This window comes from Tiliqua scincoides, chromosome 4 (genome assembly GCF_035046505.1).
Source record: "Tiliqua scincoides isolate rTilSci1 chromosome 4, rTilSci1.hap2, whole genome shotgun sequence".
Lineage (NCBI taxonomy): Eukaryota > Metazoa > Chordata > Lepidosauria > Squamata > Scincidae > Tiliqua > Tiliqua scincoides.
This window is the reverse complement of record NC_089824.1, coordinates 104,972,649-104,998,110: the sequence shown is the minus strand read 5'-3', so window position 1 is coordinate 104,998,110 and position 25,462 is coordinate 104,972,649. Positions and strand designations below refer to the sequence as shown.

Sequence of the window (25,462 nt, the reverse complement as noted above, 5' to 3'; positions counted from 1 at the left end):
CCCCCACATACCTCATGTCTTGTCTTGTTCTTTCTACGGCCTTATACAAATGCAGTTACAGAATCTCAGTGCCCAATTTCCCACACAAACAGAACTCCCCATCCATCGCTTTCTTGAAGACTTTGTTGCTGAATATACACCATGTGTCTTTCAACATTGCTCTCCAATATGTATGCCTCTCAACAGCTACATTCTCATGGCCAATACATGCACTTTCTCTCATCAACACCTGCCCACACTCTTGTCTTTCCCATAGCATCATGAACAAACAAACCTCACTCACTTTCCAGAACTCTGGAGAGAAATAGACACATTCTCAGCCTGATTCACTGCACAGGCCACGCCACTTGCATTGCGCTGCCTAGGCAATGGTCATTAGAAATGTGCCATGGGGCACATTGCAACAGTCAGGGAGAGACACTGGTGGGGACGCCTAGGTGCTGGGCCTCAATGGCAGGCACCCGCAAGCAGAGAGTCTGTGCCTAAAAGCCCAACATGGGCTACTCAGATCTGCACCAGGTGCAGATATGAGTAGACCCGTAAGGGCTGCGGAGATGCTACACAGGGTAAGGGAACTGAAGTTCCATTACCCCAAGGAGACCATTTTGGCACTGCTGAACCATGGGGCAGGGAAGCAGCATAGAACTGGGCCATCAAACTGGGGTGGAATTCAAACACAAAAATTCCCACAAACCATCTGGGGTTGGAGATGTGCCCCAAAATATATGTATGAGAATCCTTATGCAAAACTGCACTATACGCTATCTTCTGGTTCAACAGCAGTATGACTCTGAAAAGCAGTTGCAGAAGAGCAATGGAGGGACAGAAGTATGCCTTTCTGGGCTTCAGCCACTGTGGGAAACACTGCTGAACTAGGTGGGCCTTTGGCTTGACCTAGCAGGGCTTTTCTTCTGATCTTATGCTGTTAAACTAATAATATCAATATTAATTATTGCCTGTGGGCCATCATTCACCAACCCAGGTTACGAGGCAAAACAACATTCAACAAAAACCTGGAGCCTGCTGTACCTATATAATGGGGTATGTGTGTGTGTGTGTGTGTGTGAATATATGTCTATATCGATAGGTAGGTATATACATACAATAGCTTTCCCCCCCATACCCCCAGGTCCTATTTCTGCATGGTCAGTTATCCATATATCAAAAATATTAGAAAAAAGTCCCTCCTCCCATTTTACTGGCACTCTCCAGTCTCTTTCTGGAATCTGTCTCCAGCACTCATTCGGGTACCTGTTTTCTCCATTTTGGCTGGAGGCAGCTCTGTGTTCAGCTCAGCTCTGCGGCCTGGGCTGGGTGAAGCAGCCAATGGGAGGGAAGAGGTCTTACTTACCTCTGAATCTTGTTGGAAGATTCTCTCCAGGATCTTTGCCTGGAGCAGTGCAGTCACTTTCCTGAGCTATCTCCCCAAAGGTGAAGCAAAACAGCTGATCTTCAGATTGTCGCTGAAGAGGAACCGCTGAACTCATTGTGACCCAGCCACCTGCCTGCTGAGTGACCTTCTTGCTGTATGGCAGCAATAGGTAAAACAAGAAGATCAAAGGAGGATGCTCGGCAGGCAAGTAGCTGGGCCACAATGAGTTCAGTGGTTCCACTTCAGCAACAATCCAACGATCAACAACTCCTCTTCAGCAGATTATTTATTTATTTATTTGCTGCCTTTCTCTGTTGTTCAGACAGTATTCAAGATGGTTTACATGGCAGGCTTGCCTAAACCACCATTTTTCAATAGAGTCTTTACAAATATATTCTGTAAATCACAGAATCCTCAGTCACCAGGTGTTGCCTTCATAGTGTGGTTATCTCTTCTGCCTGCATGTCATCAAGTTTCAGCAGGCAATCATAAATCAAGTCTGAATCAAGGTACTCAAGGTCATTCTCCATTCTTTGCCAGCTGGCTTCTCTCACTATGTGGCTGATCAGCTCAACAGTAACTCCATCCTGCCACAACAGGCACTGCAGCTTGTCACAGCCTGGCATTCTATCTCCCATCCATAAACACAGTCATAGATTCTCCTGGTTAGCTCATCAGGCAGTACCAGCAGCTCAACCATCAGTCCACACTTCCTGCTGATCAAAGGTTAAAGGCTCGGGATGATAGCAGGAAGCTAAGAGATTTGTAGGCAATCTACAGGACGCTCCAGGAAAGCCCCAGAAAAGCAGCTGCTCTGCTCCTCGCTTCCAGCCCCCCTCAGATGGTAACATGCTCACTTAACAATAGGTTCACTTAACAACAGGGATCACATATCCCCATCGTTAAGCAACACACACCTCTAGGGGGTCTGCTACTATCTACAGTTCTGAGAATCCAAGGTAGGTCTTGTATCATCTCCGCCACGGATATAGGGAGCTACCACACAAACATATTTGGAATAAAATAAAATTAGAAGTTCATTTTTCAAGATATTCCTGCTGTTTTCTGTGAGCCTGAAGTCAGTAAAATATTGAGACACCAAGATGTTAAGGACTAGGAAAGCCAGGCTGCCAGTGTCCACCCTGAACTCCACCCCTGATTTGAATTCAACCCAGAGAGGCTCCTTCAGATTCAGCTCAGCTGCTTGGTACATATTACATTGGTCTTCTTAATGAGCAAAATAAAGATTGAAAACTGGAACAATTCTACAAATCCATTACGTCGAAGGAAGTATGTTGGGCTGGGATGAGGGCTGCTGCCAAGGCCTGCTTGCTGCCCACCACTGCCAGCAGAGGCTTATCGGTTTCCATACCATTGACAACAAGTTGCCACTGTCACAGTAGCTTATGTGATGCCAGAACACAAGAGCATGTGATTAGCACTGATTATGCATCACTTTTACAACCTCCACTACAAACCAATTCCCACAGTTCCCCACATTAGGGCTGGCAAGGGTAATGGGTGTGTGTGTGTGGCTTTAGCAAAATGTTGTTTTTCATATTGGATCAATGCTGCATTGTTTGACATTTTAAACATTATGTGGATTTGCCCTTTTTGGTAACTCTGCTTTGAAAATGGAGTATAACTGCAGAAAATCAACATCTGTCGTGGACCAAACAACATACTATCTGCTTGGGGGTGCAAGACATCTGATGGGTGGATAAGAATTACAGGGGAATATATATAGGATCCTGAGCCAGAAGGAGTTTTGAAATAAACAGTGATTCTGTGTAGGCACCAGACAAGAGAATGAACAAAGGAAGAAAGTTGTGAATGAAGAGATAACAAATGTGACTGATTACTCAGGAAAGAACAGGGGTTAATGAAGGTTCCCATTCTCGACAAAATAGACACAAGCCCCATTGACCTCAGGACCTACTTTTAGAGTTGCACTAAAGAGTCATCTACTTTGATTTATGGTTCAAAAGCAGTACAATCAGAGCCAGATTCTTTTGTCCAAAACTCTTAAATAGGAGCGTATTCACCTTTAAAAAAAAAAAAAAAATCTTTAACACTGACATTATTTCCCCTCCTGCTGCTTCAGTGCCAATTTCTTTGCTTCATATTACAAACGCTTCTGCTTCCAGTAACATGGGTGCGCCACAAAAAGGGATCTCGGAGTGAGGGGGAGGATGTCACAACACTGAAGCCAATCATATTTGCTGACATTCTAATTTAAGCAAATGCAAACTAACAGCCCAGTCCTAACAAAATCCCCCTTGCCAATACAGCTTTGCCACCAGAGAATGCAGTGCATCCCACAGGTTTCTTCCCCTGCTGAGAGTAAGCCTTTGCCACCCGAATCTCAGACCTGTGCTACTGATTTTGTTGGCATATTTCTAAGTGAACCTGGGAAGGTGGATCAAAGTCAGGAAGGGGAATAGAAACTTGGTGTAGCAGCTGCTGCTGATACTGCCCTCTTTCCAGCTTCAATAAACCTCCTCCCTGCCACTTTCAACCCGCCCACCCTGCATACCACACACTCCCTGTGGTCCTTGGGCAGCCAGTGGAAGAGGACCACAGCCACTCACCACTTATCACCACAGTGATAGCCAAGCAGCACTCTAAGGTGTAGTGCCTTCTGCAGCAGACACAAAAAATGCACTGCACCTCCAGAACCTTCCAGCGGTGCAGTGGCCCAATATGGATTCGGTCCTAAGTCAAGCCAAAGTAAGATAATGCATGATAAATTTAAAAATAAAGATGAAAAACCCAATGAAAGAAAATGCACAAAAATGGTACAGTTTAAGGTGAAACATTTTTAGCTTTTTGATTGGAAAAATTTACAAAAAACCACAAGTACTTACACACAGAGTATTTACTATTCCCTCACCTCTTCCCTGGTTGATTCTTTACCCTCAGTCTGGTCAGGAATCTCTTGGGAAGCAGCAGAAATCCTGTGACTCACAGGCATGTTTGGGTCCCCAACAGAAAAAACGGGAATGAGAGGCCGGAGGAATCTGAACTCGCTGCACAAGGACCCGCCCGTTAAGCAGACATCATAGTGGTAAGTCCTGGAAAGTGACCCGCTCTCAGAATCCACCCCATTTTCTGGGATATCTGGTCTGGCGGGTGGAAAGTGAGGAGGAACAGCGATCAGGCTTCCACCACAGCCTTTCTTGTACATTTTGATAATGACAAACACAACAATGCACACAAGGAAGACAAAGGAGACTGCAGCCAAACAGATCACCAAATACATGGTCAAAGGACCTTCTTCCTCCCTTTCTTCAATGCCCACTTCTATGTTCTTCCTGTATGGATCCGAAAGGCTGTCCACTAGAAGCACGTTCAGTGCCGTGGTGCTGGTCTGAGGTGGGTTCCCATTGTCTCTGACCAGGATGACCAGTCTCTGTTTGTTGGGGTCTCGCTCATTCAGGGGTCTCCTGGTTTTCACTTCTCCGTTCTGTGGTCCGATGCTGAACAGGGTGGGGTCTGTGGCTTTCAGCAACTGGTAAGAAAGCCAAGAGTTCTGGCCAGAGTCTTCGTCCACAGCCACCACCTTGGTGACCAGATAACTGGCCTCTGCTGATCTGGGAACCAGCTCATTGCAGGGTGATGTACTGTTCTGAAGGGGGTACAGGATGAAGGGAGCATTGTCATTTTCGTCTATGACCACAACATGAAGAGCAACATCTGAGGTCAGTGGGTGAGAGCCACCATCGGATGCCCTGATGGTAGCTTGGAAATGTTTTATCTCTTCATAATCAAGAGATCTGAGGATATACACATTCCCACTTTCAGAGTTGATAGAGAGATAAGAAGCCACAGAGACGTCTCCTATCTTTCCAGGCAAAAATGAGTAGGTGACTTTCGCATTCTGCTCTGTGTCCAGGTCAACAGCATGGACGGAGCCAATGAGCAATCCTGGGATATTATTTTCCTGTAATACCATTTGATAGGCAGATTCTTCAAACACTGGGGAGTTGTCATTGATGTCCAAGATCTGAATGTGAATCATTCTTGTTGAACTGAGCCTCGGTACTCCCCGGTCAATAGCTGTGACGGTCACATTATACTCAGCCACTTTCTCTCTATCCAGTGGGCTTTGGATCACCAGTTGGTAGTAGTTATTCATACTGGTTTTTAACAGAAAGGGCAAAGATATGTCTGCATAACAGGAAGCCTGGCCATTGTCTCCAGAGTCTCGGTCTGTGATGCTAAAGAGGGCAACAAGAGTGTCTAGGGGAGAATCCTCTGGCAAAGGGCTGGTGAGGGATATGATGGACAATTCGGGGACATTGTCATTCTCATCCTCAATTTCTACCAGAATTTTGCAGAGTTCTGAAAGCCCCCCTCCATCTGTTGCTTTGATGTTCATGTCATAGTGAGTTTTTTCTTCATAATCAATTGCTCCCCAAACAGTTATTTCTCCAGTAATTTCATTTAAACGAAACAAATTGAGTATATTTTCTTGTACCCGATGAAATGAATAGGTAATAAGTGCATTGGAACCAAAATCTGAATCTCTGGCTTCCACTTTGGAGACAAGGGTACCTCGAGGACTGTTTTCTCTTAACCTGACTTTATATTCAGACTGAATAAACTGAGGGAAGTTATCATTGATGTCCAGAATATTAACATTTATTTGAACTGTTCCCGTTTTCTGTGGCACTCCTCCATCAATAGCCATGAGAGTCAGCCCAAAATGTGACTTTTTCTCCCTGTCTAATGACTTCTCCAAAATCAGGTCCACATACTTTGTTCCATCCTCATCACTTTGCACATTTAATTGAAAATGCTCATTGAGGCTGAGCGTGTAGTTCTGAATACTATTTTTGCCCTGATCCTCATCTTGGGCCGATTCTAAGGCAAAACGTGTATTTGTGGGAACATTTTCAGGAATTTCAAGTTCAAATTCATTTTTAGAGAATCTGGGAGCATTGTCATTCACATCTTCTATCTGTATTTTGAGATTGTAGATTTGTAATGGGTTTTGCAGCACAATCTCAGACAGTAGTAAGCAAGGGTCAATCTTGCCACACAAAGCTTCCCGATCTATTTTATAATCTATCAAGATATTCCCAGATTGGCTATCAAGGTGAAAATATTGCTTAATGCTTTTGGAAATTAGCTGGGCTCTTCGAGCTGAGAGCTCCCTTATTTCCATTTTCAAATCCTTCAGTACATTAGCAACTACAAATCCAGTTTTCTTTTCTTCAGGCACAGAATATCGAATTGAGGCACACAATGCTCTGGAAAGACAGAGAAGAAGGAAAAGATACAGACCTTGCCTGTTCCTGAAACAGTCTTCCATAGTTCCAATAATCTTCCAATCAGATCTGTCAGCTCTGGCCAAATTACAAAGATACTGACTTTCATCCAGTGGATATTTATGGTGCAGGAAAAATAATCCTTTCTCTTAATGTTGCTTTCTTATCCTATTGGATACTATATCTTCCTCAGAATGAAACATCGTCCTTCGGCTTTTTCATTCTAATTGGGGCTTCTAGTAGAGTGCAGCTACAAAATAAGATTCTGAATTTCTACAGAAATGTTTGCCAATTCTGCCACCTTGTGGTTATGTCAGAAAATAGCAATTTAAAATCTACATTTTCTAATAAGATAGAAGCTCATGATCATAGGCACAATATATTTCATTTAATCATTTTATCATTCTGGGAGGTTTCACAAGTAGTTAGCTTCTAACCAAGAGTATTATTCCCCCTCTACATACAGATCAAGACAATCACAGATTGCATGATGTGATTGCATCAGATGCAAGGGAGGGCACCAGGATGAGGTCTCTTGTCACCCCAGCAGTGTCTTTTCTAGTGGCTGTCTCTTGGTATTCTTTTCCATCTTTTTAGATTGTGAGCCCTTTTGGGACAGGGAGCCATTAGATATTTGATTTTCTTTGTAAACCGCTTTGTGAACTTTTTGTTGAAAAGCGGTATATAAATAGTGTTGTTCTTGTTGTTGTTATCTGGTGTGCTCCCTGGGGCATTTGGTGGGCCGCTGTGAGATACAGGAAGCTGGACTAGATGGGCCTATGGCCTGATCCAGTGGGGCTGTTCTTATGCTCTTACCACAAATGTCTTAACACTGACTGAAATTCAGATCTTTTGTTCTTAAATTCCATTAAATACATTACACTAGCTGAGCAGCCACCAAACCCCAATCCGCGGACCAGATCTGGTGTCGAAAGATTACTGATTGGGTGTGGCATGGTGGTGGTGGAGGGTTTTCTTTCCACACTGAAGCCTTCCCTTTTTGCTGCCAGTCTTTTCAGAAACTCATGCCAGGCAGCTGCTTCTGGCCAGAAATCGGGGTGCAGAGGCTGCTGCAGAGATGGGCAGTGGAAGCAACTGTGAAGACTGGTAATCTTGATATGAAGTGGTCCAAAGTGTGAAAACCGCAGTATGGTAAACAGATTTTTTATTCAACGTTCACCATTGAAGTGTATGCAAGAATATTTAATTGTAGGAAAGGCATGGTAATTAAATTTTCATCTGGCTAGTAAGGTGATTCTCTTCCACATGCTAGGTGACATCTTGGGAACAGCCAGCTGAATTCTTGGGATTTACCTGTATGTTTGAAGGCTCCACTGAAAACACAGGAAACAGAGGCCTGAGAAGCCTGAGCTCACTGTTAGAGACCCACCAAATAAGCATAGTTGTACCCCTGCCAACTGGGTAAGAGGCACTTTTTCAAGTGGGTGCTCCTTTCATTTAGAAGGGGGAGAGTAACTGGCCTGCCTAACCCCACCAGTGTTTTTTCTAGTGACTGTCTGTTGGTGTTCTTCTGCATCTTTTTAGATGTGAACCCCCTTTCGGGACAGGGAGCCATGAGTCGTTTGTTTGATCTTCTCTGTAAACTGCTTTGTGAACTTTCCATTGAAAAATGGTATAATAATAATAATAATAATAATAATAATAATAATAGTAGTAGTAGTAGTAGTAGTAGTAGTAGTAGTAGTAGTAGTAGTAAATCTGGGAAGACAAACCACTGCCAGAATCCTGGCATATCCACTGCCTGGATAGTAGGGCCACCAGGAAAATTAGAAGCAGAGCTAAAGCTCCCCATGAACTGTCTCTGCTTCTAAATCTCGATGGCAATAAACACCACTACAGAAACCAGAAAAATAGAGATAGCAGCCAGGCATTTGATCAGATCCACAGTCAGTTTACGGTCTTCCTCCTCCTCCACAACTTCCCCTTTACGTGTATTTAGCATTTTCATATAATAGTCAGAAAAACCATCTACCAGAAGAATATTTAATGTTGCAGAGATGGACTGAGGAGGAAGTCCGCTGTCTCTCACTTCCACAATTAGCTTTTGTTTGAAGGCATCTTGTTTATTAACTGGCCTCATAGTTTTCACTTTTCCATTTTGGGCTCCCACCATGAAGAGTCCTGGCTCCACGGCCTTCACAGGAAAGCCAAGAGTTCTGACTCCCTGGCAACTAGGTCATTTGATGGGGAAGTGCATTCTGAAGAGGACAGAAGATGAAGAGGGCATTGTCATTTTCATTCACAGTCAGAACTCGTACTATCAGTTCTGAACTCAGTGGAGGGGAGCCACCATCTGAAACTCTCACAGTTGCTTGAAATTCTATTATTTTCTCATAATCCAGAGTTTGAAGGATACACTAGTTCCCAGTTTCTGAGCTGATGGAGAGGTATGCGGCCTGAGCCATCTCTAACCTTACCAGGCAAGAGTGAGTAGGTCACTTTTATTCTGTTCCGTGTTCAGGTCAAGAGCATGGACTAAGCCCATCAATAGCCCTGGAATATTGTTTTCCCCTAACTGCATTTGACAGAGCGATGTCTGGAATACTGGTGGATTGTCACTGACATCTGAGATTTCAATATGAATTATTCTTTTTGAAGTGAGCTTCAGTTAGCATTGATCAATAGCACTGATGGTGACACTATATCCAGAGACTTTTCCTCTGTCCTGTGTCTGCTGGGAGACTAGCTGGTAATAATTATTCACAGTGGATTTCAACATAAATGGCAGATTTATCTCAGTAGAGCACACTGTCTTGCCATTATCACCAGAGTCTTGATCTGCGATCCTGAAGACCACCACCACTGTGTTTAAGGGAGAGTCTTCTGGTAAGGGGCTGGTGATGGATGTGATGATCAATTCTGGTTCACTGTCATTCTTCTTCTCAACATCCACAGTACACAGTGGGCAAACAAGCTGAAATTGAATCCTGATACGACAGAGGTTCTCCTGCTCCAGAAGTCGAAGGTTCAAGTATTGGACTACTGTACTGCTCTGAATTGGACTGCACTCCCTCTGAAGGAGCAGGTCCGCAGGTTGGGGGTGCTCCTGAATCCGCAGCTGCTCCAGGATTCCCAGGTAGCGACTATAGCCAGGGGAGCCTTTACTCAGTTTTGGCTGATTTGCCAGCTGCGACCATACCTGGGTCGCTCAGATCTGGCCACAGTGACTCATGCCCTAGTGACATCCAGATTAGATTACTGCAACATGCTCTACGTGGGGCTGCCTCTGAAGACAGTCCGGAAACCACAATTAGTGCAGAAAGCGGCTGCCCGTGTGGTTGCTGGGACTCGTCAGTTTGAGTCAGTCGGGCCACTGCTTCAGTGGCTACACTGGCTGCCAGTTTGTTTCCAGGCTGAATTTGAAGTGCTAGTTTTGACTTTTAAAGCTCTATACAGCTTGGGTTCAGGGTATTTGGGCAGGAGGTCTAGAGGGTAGAGCCTCCGTTTGCCTGAAGATAACATCCGCAGGTCGCCAGTTCGAGGCCACCGGCACCGTGCAACCTTGAAGCAGCTGACAAGCTGAGCCGAGTTATTCCATCTGCTCTGAGCATGGGAGGATGGAGGCCAGAATGTGCGACCAGATCCGAAAGAAACATCTGAATTCTTGTGGTTATATAAATTATATTGTGGTTATATAAATATGTTGTGGTTATATAAATTATATAAATACCTGTATTATTATTATTATTATTATTATTATTATTATTATTATTATTATTATTATTTGAGGGACCACCTCCTTCCATGCAATCCAACCCATCCTCAGGTCATTAAAGGGGTCCTTCTAACTGTGCTGCCACCAGCGGAAGTGAGGAGGATAGCGGCAAGAAAGAGGGCTTTCTATCTGTGGTGACTCCCCATCTGTGGAATTCTCTCCCCCTTTAATTGAGAACAGCTCCCTCTTTAGAGTCCTTTTGGCAGGGTCTTAAGACCTGTTTATTCAGAGAAGGCTTTTTATACTGACACCGGAGGGGGGGGCATGGCGCTTTTTTATGAACATATTTTAATCGGGATCCAAGTTTTATTGTGTTTTATTGCTTTTAAATGTCTTATTAGATAGATAGATAGATAGATAGATAGATAGATAGATAGATAGATAGATAGATAGATAGATGTAACAACATTTTTTGTTTTGTTTTATTTGTAAGCCACCTTGAGTGCCCTTTGTGGGATAGAATGGGGGGATATAAATGAATGAATGAATGAATGAATGAATGAATGAATGAATGTGGTTTGCATCTGCAGTGGGTGGCAGCAGCAGAGTTGGACAACCACTGACTATAAAGACGATACACCAAGCATTGGCAGAAGCCTGGCTAGAGATACAGAGTGTTCATTCACTACAAAACAGTGTCTTTGTATTATTAATTGTAAGATATTTTGCATCTATGTAAGAAAAAACAGAGCACAAATGTTGTAAATAAAGAAATAATAATACACTCTAGGTACAGATAATGAGGAAGACTGTCACAGAACTATGGAATAATAACTAGATATAACTGCCTGGGGAGGAGATTCAATAACATTTTTTCTGAAAGACTTACGCTCTTCACCAATTTGTTTTCAGGCTCAGTTCAATAGGGTGGTATTAACTGTTACAGCCTAAATATTTTCATCAGATAGAATCTTCCTCTCCACCCCAGGCCTTATCAGAGGAGGTGCCTCTGCTTACTGCTCTCCCCCATCAGGAGGCAAAGCTACAACTGACATGATCTCAGACCTCTTCTGCGGTGTTTGCCTGGATTGATCTTAGGTGTTTGCCTTTGATTGTATCATAGCCCAATTCGATGATCATGCTGCACTGCTGGAACCAGCATTCCTGCAGCATGGCAAAATGGCATGCAGCTGAACCACTGCAGAAAATGGCACATGGCAACAGCCTTCCTGGGGCCCGTGGCTCTGGTAAGTCTGCATTGGGGACAGGCTGTGGGTGGGGAGAGGAAGGACTGGGGCATAATTGGGTGGGGAGGAGGAACCAGGAGTGGAGAGGAGGCAAGAGGGAGTGGATCTGGTGAGAATGGTGCACACCAGATCTTATCTCCTCCATTTTAAACTTCCCCACCTCTTCTCAGACATAAGACAATATAAGAGGTAATAAGATCCATAGGTGGTCCCGGGACTCACATGGAGGTAAGTAGAAATAATTTTTCCTTACTTCCTGTATGCCCTTAAGTCTCCCTGTTTCTTTGAAATCATTAATCCTTAATTTAATTTCTCTTACGGACCCCAAAAGGCTCTGGCTTCAGTGTAGACCCTGTTGTGATTCCTCAGGGAAAAAGGGGGCAGGCTGGCAGAACCTGAGAAGAGCTCCTTTGCAACTCACCGTAGCTGGAGACAGAGTTCTGTTGCCTAAATGGGACCCAATGGGAGTGCACACATTTATTTTATTTATTAGATTTGTATTCCGCCTTTCTCCCCTAAGTGCACCCAAGGCAGCTAACAATCAAGTTAAACTACAAGGAAACAAATAAACATTAAAAATACAAAACACTTAAAAACAAGATAAAATACACAGCAGCAGATTAAAAGCACGCAGTAAACGACATAATTTATAAATTTATAAAAACAGCCCTTATAGAGGGCTTAGAGAGGGCTAACCCAAAGCCAGGCCTGAAGCCAGATTGAAAGGGATCCAGATAATCTGCTTAATCCAGGATCCTCTGAAGCTGAGATGCCACCACCCGCTCGATCACTTTGCCCAGAAATGGGAGGTTCGAGACTGGCCGATAATTATCTAACATAGAGGGGTCCAGAGAGGGCTTTTTCAGGAGGGGGCAAACCACAGCTTGCTTTAATGCCAGAGGCATCACTCCCTCCCTCAAAGATGAATTTACTACCCTCTCTGTCCACTCGGCCAGTCCCTCCTTGGCAGATCTAACCAGCCATGCTGGGCATGGATCCAGCAGGCAGGCAGATGGTCTCACACTCCAAAGGATCCTGTCCACATCCTCCGGTTCTACAAGCTGAAAAGAATCCCACAAAACAGGATTGACAGGTGCCACAGGGACATCACTAGACATTGTCAACATGGAGTCCAATTCGTGGCGAATCCAAGCGATTTTATCCGCAAAGTGCCTGGCAAAGGTGTTACAGCGGACCTCCATGTGGTCCTCCTGATCCACTGATGGGGTCTGATGGAGGAGATCCCGCACCACATGGAACAGTTCCACTGGCCGGCTATGTGCGGACACGATAGTTGCAGAGAAGAAGGAGCGCTTCGCTGCCACTATCGCCACAGAGTAGGCCCTGTAGTGGGCCCTAGCCTGTGTCCGGTCGGATCTGTCATGTTGGTAAACTAAGGAGCCTCTTTGACTCTGCTGGCTGGGAGGCACCGCTCAGGAGCAATCTCATCCACAGCCCTGGCCATCTCTGTGTTCCAGAGATCAACTAGAGCCTCAGATGAGTCACTGGCCTTAGCAGCAGGAAAATCCCTCAGAGCCCTCAGGAAACCATTTGGATCCATCAGTCTACGGGGGCGAACCAAACAATAAGGTCCTCCACCTCTGTGGAGACAGGAGGCCTCAAAAGTCTAAACCTTACCAGGAAGTGATCTGTCCATGACAACGGAGTGATGTTGATCTCCTCCACATCCAGATCACCATCCCTTTGCCCAGACAAAAACACCAGGTCTAGCATGTGTCCAGCCTCATGGGTGGAGTAGAGATCCTTTGTGACAGGCCCATGGTTGCCATGGCGGCCATGAACTCCTGAGCTGCGCCTACCTCTGGGGCCTCGGCATGCACATTGAAGTCCCCCAACACCAATAGGCAGGGGGCCTCCAATGCAATGTCCGAGATCAACCCAGTCAGCTCAGGCAGGGAGACTGTTGGGCAGCAAGGCGGACAGTACACCAAGAGAATCCCAATCCTGTCCCGCCCTTCCAATGAGACATATAGGCACTCAAACCCAGTGAATTGCTGGACAGGGCTCCTGGCAAGGGAGACAGAATCCCAATAGACTATCGCAACCCCCCTCCCCGTCCCTGCAGTCGTGGCTGCTGCACCACCCGGAAACCTGGAGGACAGAGCTGGGAAAGATTGACTCCTCCTGCTTCATCCAACCAGTTCTCCATAATACAAGCCAGATCAGCACCCTCACCCAGGATTAAATCCTGGATGAGACAGGTTTTATTGTTGACTGATCTGGCATTTAAGAGGAGCGGTTTCAGACCCAGGGCACTACTGCCAAGGCCCCCAGTCATCAGAGAGCTGGAAGTAAGGCTGGAAAGAGGGATGATCTGTCTATGATGGACCCTCCTTACCCTGGAATGGCCAGCCCTCACCCCACCACCATATCTTCCATGGCCCGTCACTCTGTTGATGGTGGCACTATTCCCCTCCCCATAGCTACCCTCCCCAAACATGCTAGTTTGGGGGTGTAGTTGGGCTGCCAGGGCTGAGACATATGAAGCATATGAATCTAAGGGCGCAATCCTAACCAACTTTCTAGCACCAACATAAGGGTAATGCAGCTCTGAGGTAAGGGAACAAACATTCCCTTACCTGGAGGAGGCCTCCGTGAGTGACACCCAACTGCAGGATGCAGCACATGTCCCATTGGCACCGCTATGCCAGTGCTGGAAAGTTGGTTAGGATTTGGACCTCCGTGTGGCAGCACCACATGCAGCCAACATGACTGCTGCAGGAAAAGTGTGGATGACATCTGCATTTTCATAAATCTATGAAAATGCTTCTGGGAATTCTGGTCCATTCAAGGTTCCCAATGTGAGTACTGGAGCAGACATACCATCTACACTTTATGGATTTATTGCAATGGAACAAGCAATGGGATATGCAGAAAATCGCAAGTTCAATGCCCAACATCTCTGTTGTAAAAAGTACCCTAAGACACCAGGGTGGGAAAGGCCCCTGTGATCATTACCTAGATGGACCAAGGGTGTGATTCAGTATAAGGCAGTTTCGCATGCAGGATGCAATGGCACACATGCAACAGTGCCAATAACACAGGCCAACACACATTTTGCTTCCTTAAATGTTACACCAATTTATATTTGGGGTGCCAATTCCAAAAAAGGCATCTGTTTTGCCCTATCACTTCTAGTTTTGGAGACACAGCATAGCCTCTTTAGTGAATGGTTCAAGCAGCTTCCTCATGAGGAAGCCTACACCATGGCTTCCTCATGAGGAAGCTGCTTGAACCATTCACTAATGAGGCTATGCCGTGTCTTCACAACTAAACGTGATAGGGCATAACAGATGCCATTTTTGGAATCAGCACCCCAAATTCATATCAAACCACCATAAAGTTTGGGAAAAACTTTTCTGACCCTCAATTTTGTAGGCCTGTGTAATCACACAAAGTCTAGAGCCATTTCAGAAAGAAGAAGGTACAGGGAGTCGGAGTGCTTTGAAACGGAACCTACAGACTCCTCAGAGGCCTTAGAAAAAGGAGCCAGAATAAATAGTGAACGGAGAAGATGAGGTCTGAGGGAAAGAATAGAATGAAGGGATGGCTATGAAGGACATGAAACCTCATGTGAGATTGAACCAAGAGGATCTACACCTTTTTGGTGAAAAAAAGACACCCAAATGGAAAAAGAAGCAGAGGCGATAAAGAAGGTTGGCACTAACATTTTTAAAAGAAAAACCATATTTGACGGGTGCTCCTAAGGATAAAAAACTGATAATTTTTAAAGGACACTGTGACGTCCATGGCTGGCGGAGACCCCGCCCCTTTGGGTGTGCCCAAGCACGGGGGGCTTACCCAGACGATGCGTGTCGGTCGTCGGCGAAAAGAAGACCGTGAGGCAGATATAGTGGATTTATACAGCCGGTTTACTCGTGTTAAGTTCTTCACACTCATGGGGCCTGTTACGTCACAGGCCCCTTTGTTTTACATAGACTGGTGGCGTCGGCGCATACCCGGCCCGTTCCCCACGACGGCCTGACCCCTTGAGGCTTCAGGCCTGGCTCTCCCGCTGTTGTCTGTCGGCCAGGAGTAGGGGTTCCCGAGAACTGCAGTACCTTGGCTGGGGGTCTGCTCAGCTGTCCTCAGGAGGGCCCCTTGTATCTCCGGTCTTGCCCCTCGAATCCCTGGCCTCCAATGGGGTTTGTTGAGAGGGGGTCCTGGCTGTTGTAGACTCGCCTCTCTGATTTCTACCCCAGGACCCCAGGCATGACTAGGGTCTGGAGGCTCCCAGCCCCTGGCCCTTCTCTCCAGCGCTGAGGTCTGCCAACTTCCCTGAGGAGCCTCAGTTGTCTGGATGAGGCCGGGGTGGCTACCCCCTTTCGCCTCCTCTGGGATCCCTCTCCCGACTGGAGAGGAGCGACCTCTCCCTTCGCCTCCCGGCCTCCTTATGAGGCTCCTCTTGTTCTGCCCCGCCCTTTCCACCCACGTGCCTGCTGACTGCTCCCAGGAGGCACCAGGGCCTGCTCCCTGGGAAGGGACTTGGCTGGGGTCCCAGTCCTGATAGTAGTCCTGTTTTACTCCGGAGGAGGCCCTTACCCCTGAGGAGGACCCTGCTCCAGGTTGATCCCAAGCCACCTGGGCTGGGCCTAGGTGACAGACACCCAATGAGCTTCTCTAAGACCAGTGAAATTTCTCAAGAGATTTCTGTACCTCCCTCTGGCATACAGACAAAGGGACACAGAAGGAGAGCAAGGAGATGGGGGTGTGAGGCTGAATTTCAGACCAAAAAAGATATGAACACGGAGGAAAAAAATATGGGACCAATTACCAAGTCATGCTGATCTGCTTTCATTTCCTTGGTATGTGACTTAATTAAGAAATATTATTCCCTCACCTGTTCCCCGGTTGATTCTTTACCCTCCACCTGGTCAGGAATCTCCTGGGAAGCAGCAGAAATCCTGTGACTCACAGGCATGTTTGGGTCCCCCACAGAAAAAACGGGAATGAGAGGCCGGAGGAATCTGAACTCGCTGCACAAGGATCCGCCCGTTAAGCAGACGTCATAGTGGTAAGTCCTGGAAAGTGACCCGCTCTCAGAATCCACCCCGTTTTCTGGGATATCCGGTCTGGCGGGTGGGAAGTGAGGAGGAACAGCGATCAGGCTTCCACCACAGCCTTTCTTGTACATTTTGATAATGACAAACACAACGATGCACACGAGGAAGACAAAGGAGACTGCAGCCAAACAGATCACCAAATACATGGTCAAAGGACCTTCTTCTTCCCTTTCTTCAATGCCAACTTCTATGTTCTTGCTGTACGGATCCGAAAGGCTGTCCACTAGAAGCACATTTAGTGCAGTGGTACTGGTCTGAGGTGGGTTCCCATTATCTCTGACCAGGATGACCAGTCTCTGTTTGTTGGGGTCTCGCTCATTCAGGGGTCTCCTGGTTTTTACTTCTCCATTCTGTGCTCCAATGCTGAACAGGGTGGGGTCTGTGGCCTTCAGCAACTGGTAGGAAAGCCAAGAGTTCTGGCCAGAGTCTTCATCCACAGCCACCACCTTGGTGACCAGATAACCGGCCTCTGCTGATCTGGGAACCAGCTCATTGCAGGGTGATGTACTGTTCTGAAGGGGGTACAGGAGGAAGGGAGCATTGTCATTTTCGTCTATGACCACAATGTGGACAGTAACGTCTGAGGTCAGTGGGGGAGAACTGCCATCAGAAGCCCTGATGGTAACTTGGAAATGTTTTATCTCCTCATAATTGAGAGATCTGAGGATATACAAATTCCCACTTTCAGAGTTGATAGAGAGATAAGAACTCACAGAGACGTCTCCTACCTTTCCAGGCAAAACTGAATAGGTTACTCTGGCATTTTCCTCTGTGTCCAGGTCGACCGCATGGACTGAATCGATCAGCAATCCAGGAATATTATTTTCTTGCATTTGCATTTCATATAATAACTTTTCAAACACTGGGGGGTTGTCATTGACGTCTGAAATTTGAATGTGAATCATACTTGTTGAAGTCAGTCTGGGAGAGCCCTGGTCAACGGCTGTGATTGTGATATTATATTCTGGTTGTTTTTCCCTGTCAAGAGAACTTTGGATCACAAGTTGGTAATAGTTATTCAAAGTAGCTTGTAGCAGAAAGGGGAGGTTTATCTCCACAGAGCAGACAGTTTTGCCATTGTCTCCTGAATCTTGATCACTGACAGTGAAAAGGGCCACCACTGTATCCTTGGGAGAATCCTCTCGTATGACGCTGGTGAGGGATATAACTGACAAATCTGGGGCATTATCATTCAAGTCCTCAACCTCCACCAAGACCTTACAGTGCCCCAAAAGGCCTCCTCCATCTGTGGCTTTGATGTTCATGTCATAGCTAGTTTGTGTTTCATAATCAATTTGTCCCAAAACAGTTATTTCCCCAGTCAGTTCATTTAAATGAAACAAGTTACGTATGTTTTCAGGCACCCGATGAAATGAGTAGGTGACCTGTGCATTAGAACCAAAATCCAGATCTCTGGCTTCCACCTTGTAGACCAGAGTGTCCCTTGGGCTGTTTTCCTTTAAAACTACTTTATATTCTGACTGTGTAAACTGAGGGAAGTTATCGTTGATATCCAGGACACTGACGTTTATTTGAACTGTGCCTGTTCTCTGTGGTACTCCTCCATCAACTGCTGTAAGAGTCAGGCCAAAGTGTGCCTCCTTTTCCCTGTCCAGAGGCTTCACTAGAACAAGGTCTAAATATTTTTTGCCACTTTGCACATCCAGCCTGAAATGTTCATTGGGACTGAGCGTGTAGTTCTGGATACTGTTATCACCAAGATCCGCATCCTGGGCAGATTCCAAGGGAAACTGTGTATTTATAGGAACATTCTCAGGCATTTCTACATAGAATTCATTTTCAGAGAATAGTGGGGCATTGTCATTTATGTCTTCAACCTTCATTTCAATACTGTAGAGCTCTAAGGGCTTTTCCAGCACAATCTGAGCAAGAAGTAAACAAGGATCTGTCTGCCCACACAAAGCCTCCCTGTCTATTTTATCAGTGACCAAGACATTTCCAGAGTGGCTATCAAGGTGGAAATATTGCTTGCTGCTTTTGGAAATAAGCTGTGCTCTTCGAGATGAGAGTTCCCCTATTCCCATGTTTAAATCCTTCAGGACACTAGCAACCACAAAACCACTTTTCTTTTCTTCAGGCACAGAATACCGAATTGAGGCACACAATGCTCTGGAAAGACAGAGAAAAAGCAGAAGATACAGACCTTGTCTGTTCCTGAACCAGTCTTCCATGGCACAAGGATCTCCTTCTCTGGGCTCCAGCCAACCTGAAAAGCTTTTGAGGTTTATCCAGTGATCATCTGTGCTGACATGGAAATAAATTTTTGCTCTGCAATGCGGATTGCTTTGCTTTGCTCCACTGAAATTTATATCTTCATCCCCCCAAAAATAGCTGCTTTCTTCTTTCAGACATGCAGGCATTCACAGGCTCCCAGTGAAGCACTGGACTTCACAAACAAAAATGCTGAATTCAAATTCATCTATTTGCCAATACTGCCACCATGTGGCTGTAAAGGAAATAACCACTATGTTTCTCAATGAAAGCAATGCAAAATGCATTTATCAGGCTTAGAAGAAGTGATCAACTATTCAGAGTCAGACCATGTTATAAGAAAAATTTCCACCAAACCATGGGAGTATTTCTGCAAAAATTATCATAAAGATGGTCTGTAACTGAGAAAGCAGTTGAATGCTTGTTATCACTCACCTCCCTAAACCCCCATTGCTTCTTGATCAGATTTGATCAGCATGAATGTCTTTGTATTTTGGTTGCTAGATATGCAAATAGGTGTGATAAGGGTGAGGACAGGTAGAACAATGATTGATAAGGGATGCAAATGATTCCTTGGGGAAAATGAATTCCCCTGTGCACTTACTCAGCAGACCTTACATTTGAAGATGTTCTCTAAGATGAAAATGTTGCAAAATTTCAAAACACAGGCCTCCCCCACCTCACACATCACCGTTTCACACTGACAAAATTGTTAAGGAAAAGGAGCACAAACGTTCATAGATATGCCTGAAGTTATTTCATAATAATCACTCATATGAGTAATGGTTATGTTTCGTTGTATCTCATGTGAGAGATTATAATTATCGTCTCTTCATGGACAGACGTTAAGATATAAAATCTAAAGAAATATAAAAAAAGAACAAGGACAATTTCAAGCACCCATTTAGAATTCCTGCCATTAAAGAGCATTAAATCTCAATATCAGATAAACTCCACAGCATAGTGGCCAGAGTGTTGTAAGATGTTCAAAAATTAAGAAAAATAATTGTTAACTATACAAAAAGTTTTCAACTAAGACTCTCACCTGGCTTGTTATTTGGTGTTCCTCTGCACTACTTAGGACTTCCTGGGCACAGCTGGCAGAATTCCTGGGATTTACCTGAACGTTGGGAGGATCCATTGAAAACACAGGAATGAGAGGCCTGAGAAAGCGGAATTCGCTGTTCAGAGATCCACCAGCTAAGCACACTTCATAGTTGTAAGCCTGGGAAGATGGGCCACTGCCAGAATCCACATGGTTCTCCTGGTTATTTGGTCCACCAGGAAAAATAGGAGCAGAGTTATAGTTCCCTATGAACTGCCTCTGCTTCTGAACCTTCATGGCAATAAACACCACTATAGACACCAGAAAAATAAATGAGATGGCAGCCAAACATATGATCAGATACACAGTCAGGTTACGGTCTTCTTCCTCCTCCACAACTTCACCCTTTGGGGTATCCAGCATTTTCATATAAGGGTCAGAAAAGCCATCCACCAGAAGAATACTCAGTGTTGCAGAGGTGGACTGTGAGGGATGTCCGTTGTCTCTCACTCCCACTATCAGCTTCTGTTTGAAGGCATCTCGTTTATTAACTGGCCTCATGGTCTTCACTTCTCCATTCTGGGCCCCCACCATGAAGAGTCCTGGCTCTGTGGCCTTCAGCAGTTCATAGGAAAGCCAAGAGTTCTGACCAGAATCTCTGTCCACTGCCACCACCTTGGTCACCAGGTAGCCTGTTTCTGCCTCTCTGGGGACCAAATCATTTGATGGGGAAGTGCCATTCTGGAGAGGATAAAGGACGAAGGGGGCATTGTCATTTTCATCCACAATCAGAACTCGGACTATCACTTCTGAGCTGAGTGGAGGGGAGCCACCATCTGATGCCCTCACAGTTGCTTGAAATTCTTTTATCTCCTCATAATCCAGAGACCGGAGGACATATAGATTCCCAGTTTCCGAGTTGATGGAGAGGTATGAGGATATAAAGACATGACCACTCTTCCCAGGCAAAAGTGAGTATGTTACTTTTGCATTCTGTTCTGTGTCCTGGTCAACAGCTTGGACTGACCCAATCAAAAGACCTGGAATATTATTTTCCCGTAAGCGCATTTCATAATGTGATTTCTGGAACACAGGTGGATTGTCATTGACATCTGAGATTTGAACATGAATTATTCTTGCTGAAGAGAGCCTATGTGAGCCTCGGTCAGTGGCCGTGATCGTGATGTTATATCCTGATAACCTTTCTCTGTCCAGCACCCATTGAGTCAGTAATTGGTAATAATTATTCTCACTTGGTTTTAACACAAAGGGTAGATTTGTGTTGATGGTGCAGCCAGTTCTTCCATTGTCTCCAGAATCCTGATCTGTAACACTGAAAAGAGCCACCACTGTGTTTGGGGGAGAGTCTTCTGATAAGGGACTAGTGATGGACATGATGGTCATTTCTGGGGCATTGTCATTCTCATCCTCAATCTCCACAATGACTTTGGAGTAATCAGAGAGGCCTCCCCCATCGGTGGCTCTGATGTTTATTTCATATTTTCTATTCTCTTCATAATCTATAAGCCCTGCAACAGTAAGTTCCCCAGTATATTTGTCCAGCTTGAATGATCTCAGCACATTCTCTGTCACTTGGCTGAAGGAATAGGTGACATTTCCGAAGGAACCAATATCCTTGTCACTGGCTTTAACTTTTGTGACCAATGTATCCAGTGGGCTGTTTTCTGGTAGTTTCAGTTTATAGAGAGATTGTTCAAATTGAGGCAGATTATCATTGGTGTCCAGAACATCAACAATAATCTGTGCTGTGCCAGTTCTTTTGGGGATCCCTCCATCAACAGCTGAAAAAATTAGAATAATATGCGGCTCCACCTCACGGTCTAATGGTTTCACTAATAGTAGTCTGGCGTATTTGCTACCATCACTGTGACTTTGCACATCCAGCCTAAAATGTTCATTGTGACTAAGTGTATAATTCTGAACAGCATTTTCACCTTTGTCTGGATCTTGTGCACTTTCCAAAGGGAATCGGGTATTTACAGGTACTTGTTCTGGAATTTCAAAGAGGAATTGATTTTTGGAGAATTGGGGGGGATTATCATTCACATTCAAACCTTATAGAATTCTTTGAAAAGGTCAACAGGCATGTGGATGCGGGAGAACCCGTGGACATTATATATCTGGACTTTCAGAAGGCATTTGACACGGTCCCTCACCAAAGGCTACTGAAAAAACTCCACAGTCAGGGAATTAGAGGACAGGTCCTCTCGTGGATTGAGAACTGGTTGGAGGCCAGGAAGCAGAGAGTGGGTGTCAATGGGCAATTTTCACAATGGAGAGAGGTGAAAAGCGGTGTGCCCCAAGGATCTGTCCTGGGACCGGTGCTTTTCAACCTCTTCATAAATGACCTGGAGACAGGGTTGAGCAGTGAAGTGGCTAAGTTTGCAGACGACACCAAACTTTTCCGAGTGGTAAAGACCAGAAGTGATTGTGAGGAGCTCCAGAAGGATCTCTCCAGACTGGCAGAATGGGCAGCAAAATGGCAGATGCGCTTCAATGTCAGTAAGTGTAAAGTCATGCACATTGGGGCAAAAAATCAAAACTTTAGATATAGGCTGATGGGTTCTGAGCTGTCTGTGACAGATCAGGAGAGAGATCTTGGGGTGGTGGTGGACAGGTCGATGAAAGTGTCGACCCAATGTGCGGCGGCAGTGAAGAAGGCCAATTCTATGCTTGGGATCATTAGGAAGGGTATTGAGAACAAAACGGCTAATATTATAATGCCGTTGTACAAATCGATGGTAAGGCCACACCTGGAGTATTGTGTCCAGTTCTGGTCGCCGCATCTCAAAAGAGACATAGTGGAAATGGAGAAGGTGCAAAAGAGAGCGACTAAGCTGATTACGGGGCTGGGGCACCTTCCTTATGAGGAAAGGCTACGGCGTTTGGGCCTCTTCAGCCTAGAAAAGAGACGCTTGAGGGGGGACATGATTGAGACATACAAAATTATGCAGGGGATGGACAGAGTGGATAGGGAGATGCTCTTTACACTCTCACATAATACCAGAACCAGGGGACATCCACTAAAATTGAGTGTTGGGCGGGTTAGGACAGACAAAAGAAAATATTTCTTTACTCAGCGCGTGGTCAGTCTGTGGAACTCCTTGCCACAGGATGTGGTGCTGGCGTCTAGCCTAGACGCCTTTAAAAGGGGATTGGACGAGTTTCTGGAGGAAAAATCCATTATGGGGTACAAGCCATGATGTGTATGCGCAACCTCCTGATTTTAGGAATGGGTTAAGTCAGAATGCCAGATGTAGGGGAGAGCACCAGGACGAGGTCTCTTGTTATCTGGTGTGCTCCCTGGGGCATTTGGTGGGCCGCTGTGAGATACAGGAAGCTGGACTAGATGGGCCTATGGCCTGATCCAGTGGGGCTGTTCTTATGTTCTTATGTTCTTATGTACATCCTCTATTTCCACTTCAATTCTGTGTAGCTGCAATGGATTGTTTAGCATGATTTCTGAGAGTAACATGCAAGGATCATCCTGACCACACAGAGATTCTCGGTCTATTCTCTCTTTTAATATCACATCCCCAGAACTACGATCTAGCTGAAAATATTGCTTGGAACTCTTCAAAACCAACCGGGCTTCCCGAGCTGCCAGCTCCTTTACATCCATTTTTAGATCTTTTAGCACATTAGCCACCAGAGACCCACTTTTGTTTTCCTCAGGCACCCGATAGCGGATGGACCCACACACAGCTACACACATGCAGAGAAACAGAGAGAAAGACAAAGCTTGCCTGCTCCAATGATGCATTCCCATTGTCCCAGCCTCTCCTCCAGTCACCAGGCAATCTTGATGAAGCTCTCTTTTTGTCTTCTATGTATGTTTTGAAGGCAAAAGTCTCTCCTGGATGTCTCGTTTGTAGATTTATTTCTGGAAATGGATCCAGTAGTCTATTCCTTCAAAAATCCCTGGAGATTCGCTTGTACATATATATAAGTGGACTTTCTCTTTGGAATTCCCTTGTTCAATGGCTACCGTTCTCTGGGAAAGCAGTTTTTTACATACAAACTGCTCTGTGTTGTGCAATAGCACCACCTTGTGTTTGAGCAATGTCATGACTCCTTTCAAACGTTTCCACGTATCAATTTTAGAAGATCATCAATATGAAGAGTTTGTGTTGTTTACAGCATTTTCAAATGTAACTCCTGCTAACTGGACCAAATCAGCTTCTAAAAATGCAAAAGTCCCTACTTATCCTGGCTCATTTGCTTTCCAGATGCTTTTGCTGGTATCTTCCTTGTTTATGTTTGCTTACACTGTAAGCTTCTTTTGGGGCAAGGAACTATCTTCTCATTCCATTCCTACGTGAAACTATTTTCTCTTTCCTTTTTTTTGTGAAATGTTTTCTCGACCATCAGTTAATAAATATTCTAAATCATAAATTAGAAGACAACAACTTAAATTCTCATCTCTCATATTTATCAGATGGAGATCAGTGGTCAGTCTTCACCCAGCATGGCATCTTTTCCAGTGGATGTTGCCGGAATCTCTTCTGTATTTTTTGTTTAGAGTGCAAGCCCTTTGGGATCTGGGAACCATATATTGATTTATTTCTACCTAAACCTCTATGTGACTACTCCACTGTAAAGCAGTATATCAATATTTTTAATATAATAATAAATCTCTTGGGGCACAATCCTATGCATGTCTACTCAAAAGCAAGTCCCATTATAGTCAATGGGGCATACTCCCAGGTAAGTGTGGATAGGATTGCAGCTTTCCCATAGACTGAAAACCCAATATGAGGTAGATGTATAGTTAAAGGCATCCTGGAACTCTTCAGAAGTCTTCAGGTGCACCTTCCTGTACAGGTTAGGGCACTTGCCAAATCCGACAACCAATACATTCTTGCAACCCTGCGTCCACCGTCCCCAGAATCAGCATAAGTCCCTGTTACGTAGCAACAAGTGTTGAACATTGGGGATAGATACCTCCCAGTGATTGCTTCCTTGGAATGTTCCAGAGTGACAATCACAGGAAGAATCTTTTCCCATAATCATAGTTTGTCACTGCAGGCTTATCTCCACTAAGGCACTGTTGCCAGCACAGCAGAACACACAAGTGAAACCACTCAGACCTAAAAAGGCTTGGTCTGCCCTGCAAACTCTTAGTCAAGCCCATCAACCACAGCTTTTGCTTTGCCAACCATCTCAATGGATGGTGGGGAAAATATAGGAGTGATAACTGAAAGAGCTGCTCCACCTCTGGGATGATCTAACGTTTCCTTGTTTAGTGATACTACTTTTATGTTCAGTCAAGAGGGCAGCACTGCCTTAGTTAAAACTACACTGGTATATCGGGACATTCACTACAGCATGCAACTGTATGCTTCATTGAACCTTCATTGCTTGAATTTCTGCTGAGATATATTCCTCCCAAAGCCCAAAGTCAAACTGAAAGATGTATAGGTGCCTAGATGTAGAGCAGTGGTTCTCAAACTGGTGGTTCATGACCCACCAGTTCATGTAACTCTTCCCCCATCCCTTTAGGGGGCGGGGA

At 45.1% G+C, this 25,462-nt stretch overlaps 2 protein-coding genes across 2 annotated transcripts; both read right to left on the bottom strand.

The window, feature by feature from the left end:
- Positions 1-4,253: 4,253 nt before the first annotated feature.
- LOC136648398 (protocadherin beta-16-like) lies at positions 4,254-6,689 on the bottom strand. The gene has a single exon (XM_066624505.1). It carries the CDS (start codon positions 6,687-6,689, stop codon positions 4,254-4,256), a length of 2,436 nt encoding a protein of 811 aa, XP_066480602.1.
- A 2,585-nt stretch (positions 6,690-9,274) lies between these two features.
- On the bottom strand, positions 9,275-23,719 carry LOC136648396 (uncharacterized). Its single transcript, XM_066624503.1, has 6 exons — positions 23,359-23,719; positions 19,930-21,998; positions 19,503-19,584; positions 16,430-18,879; positions 12,646-12,929; positions 9,275-9,749 (listed from the first exon to the last, which is right to left on the bottom strand). Exons 1-6 carry the CDS (start codon positions 23,717-23,719, stop codon positions 9,275-9,277), a joined length of 5,721 nt encoding a protein of 1,906 aa, XP_066480600.1.
- Between the last annotated feature and the right edge of the window lie 1,743 nt (positions 23,720-25,462).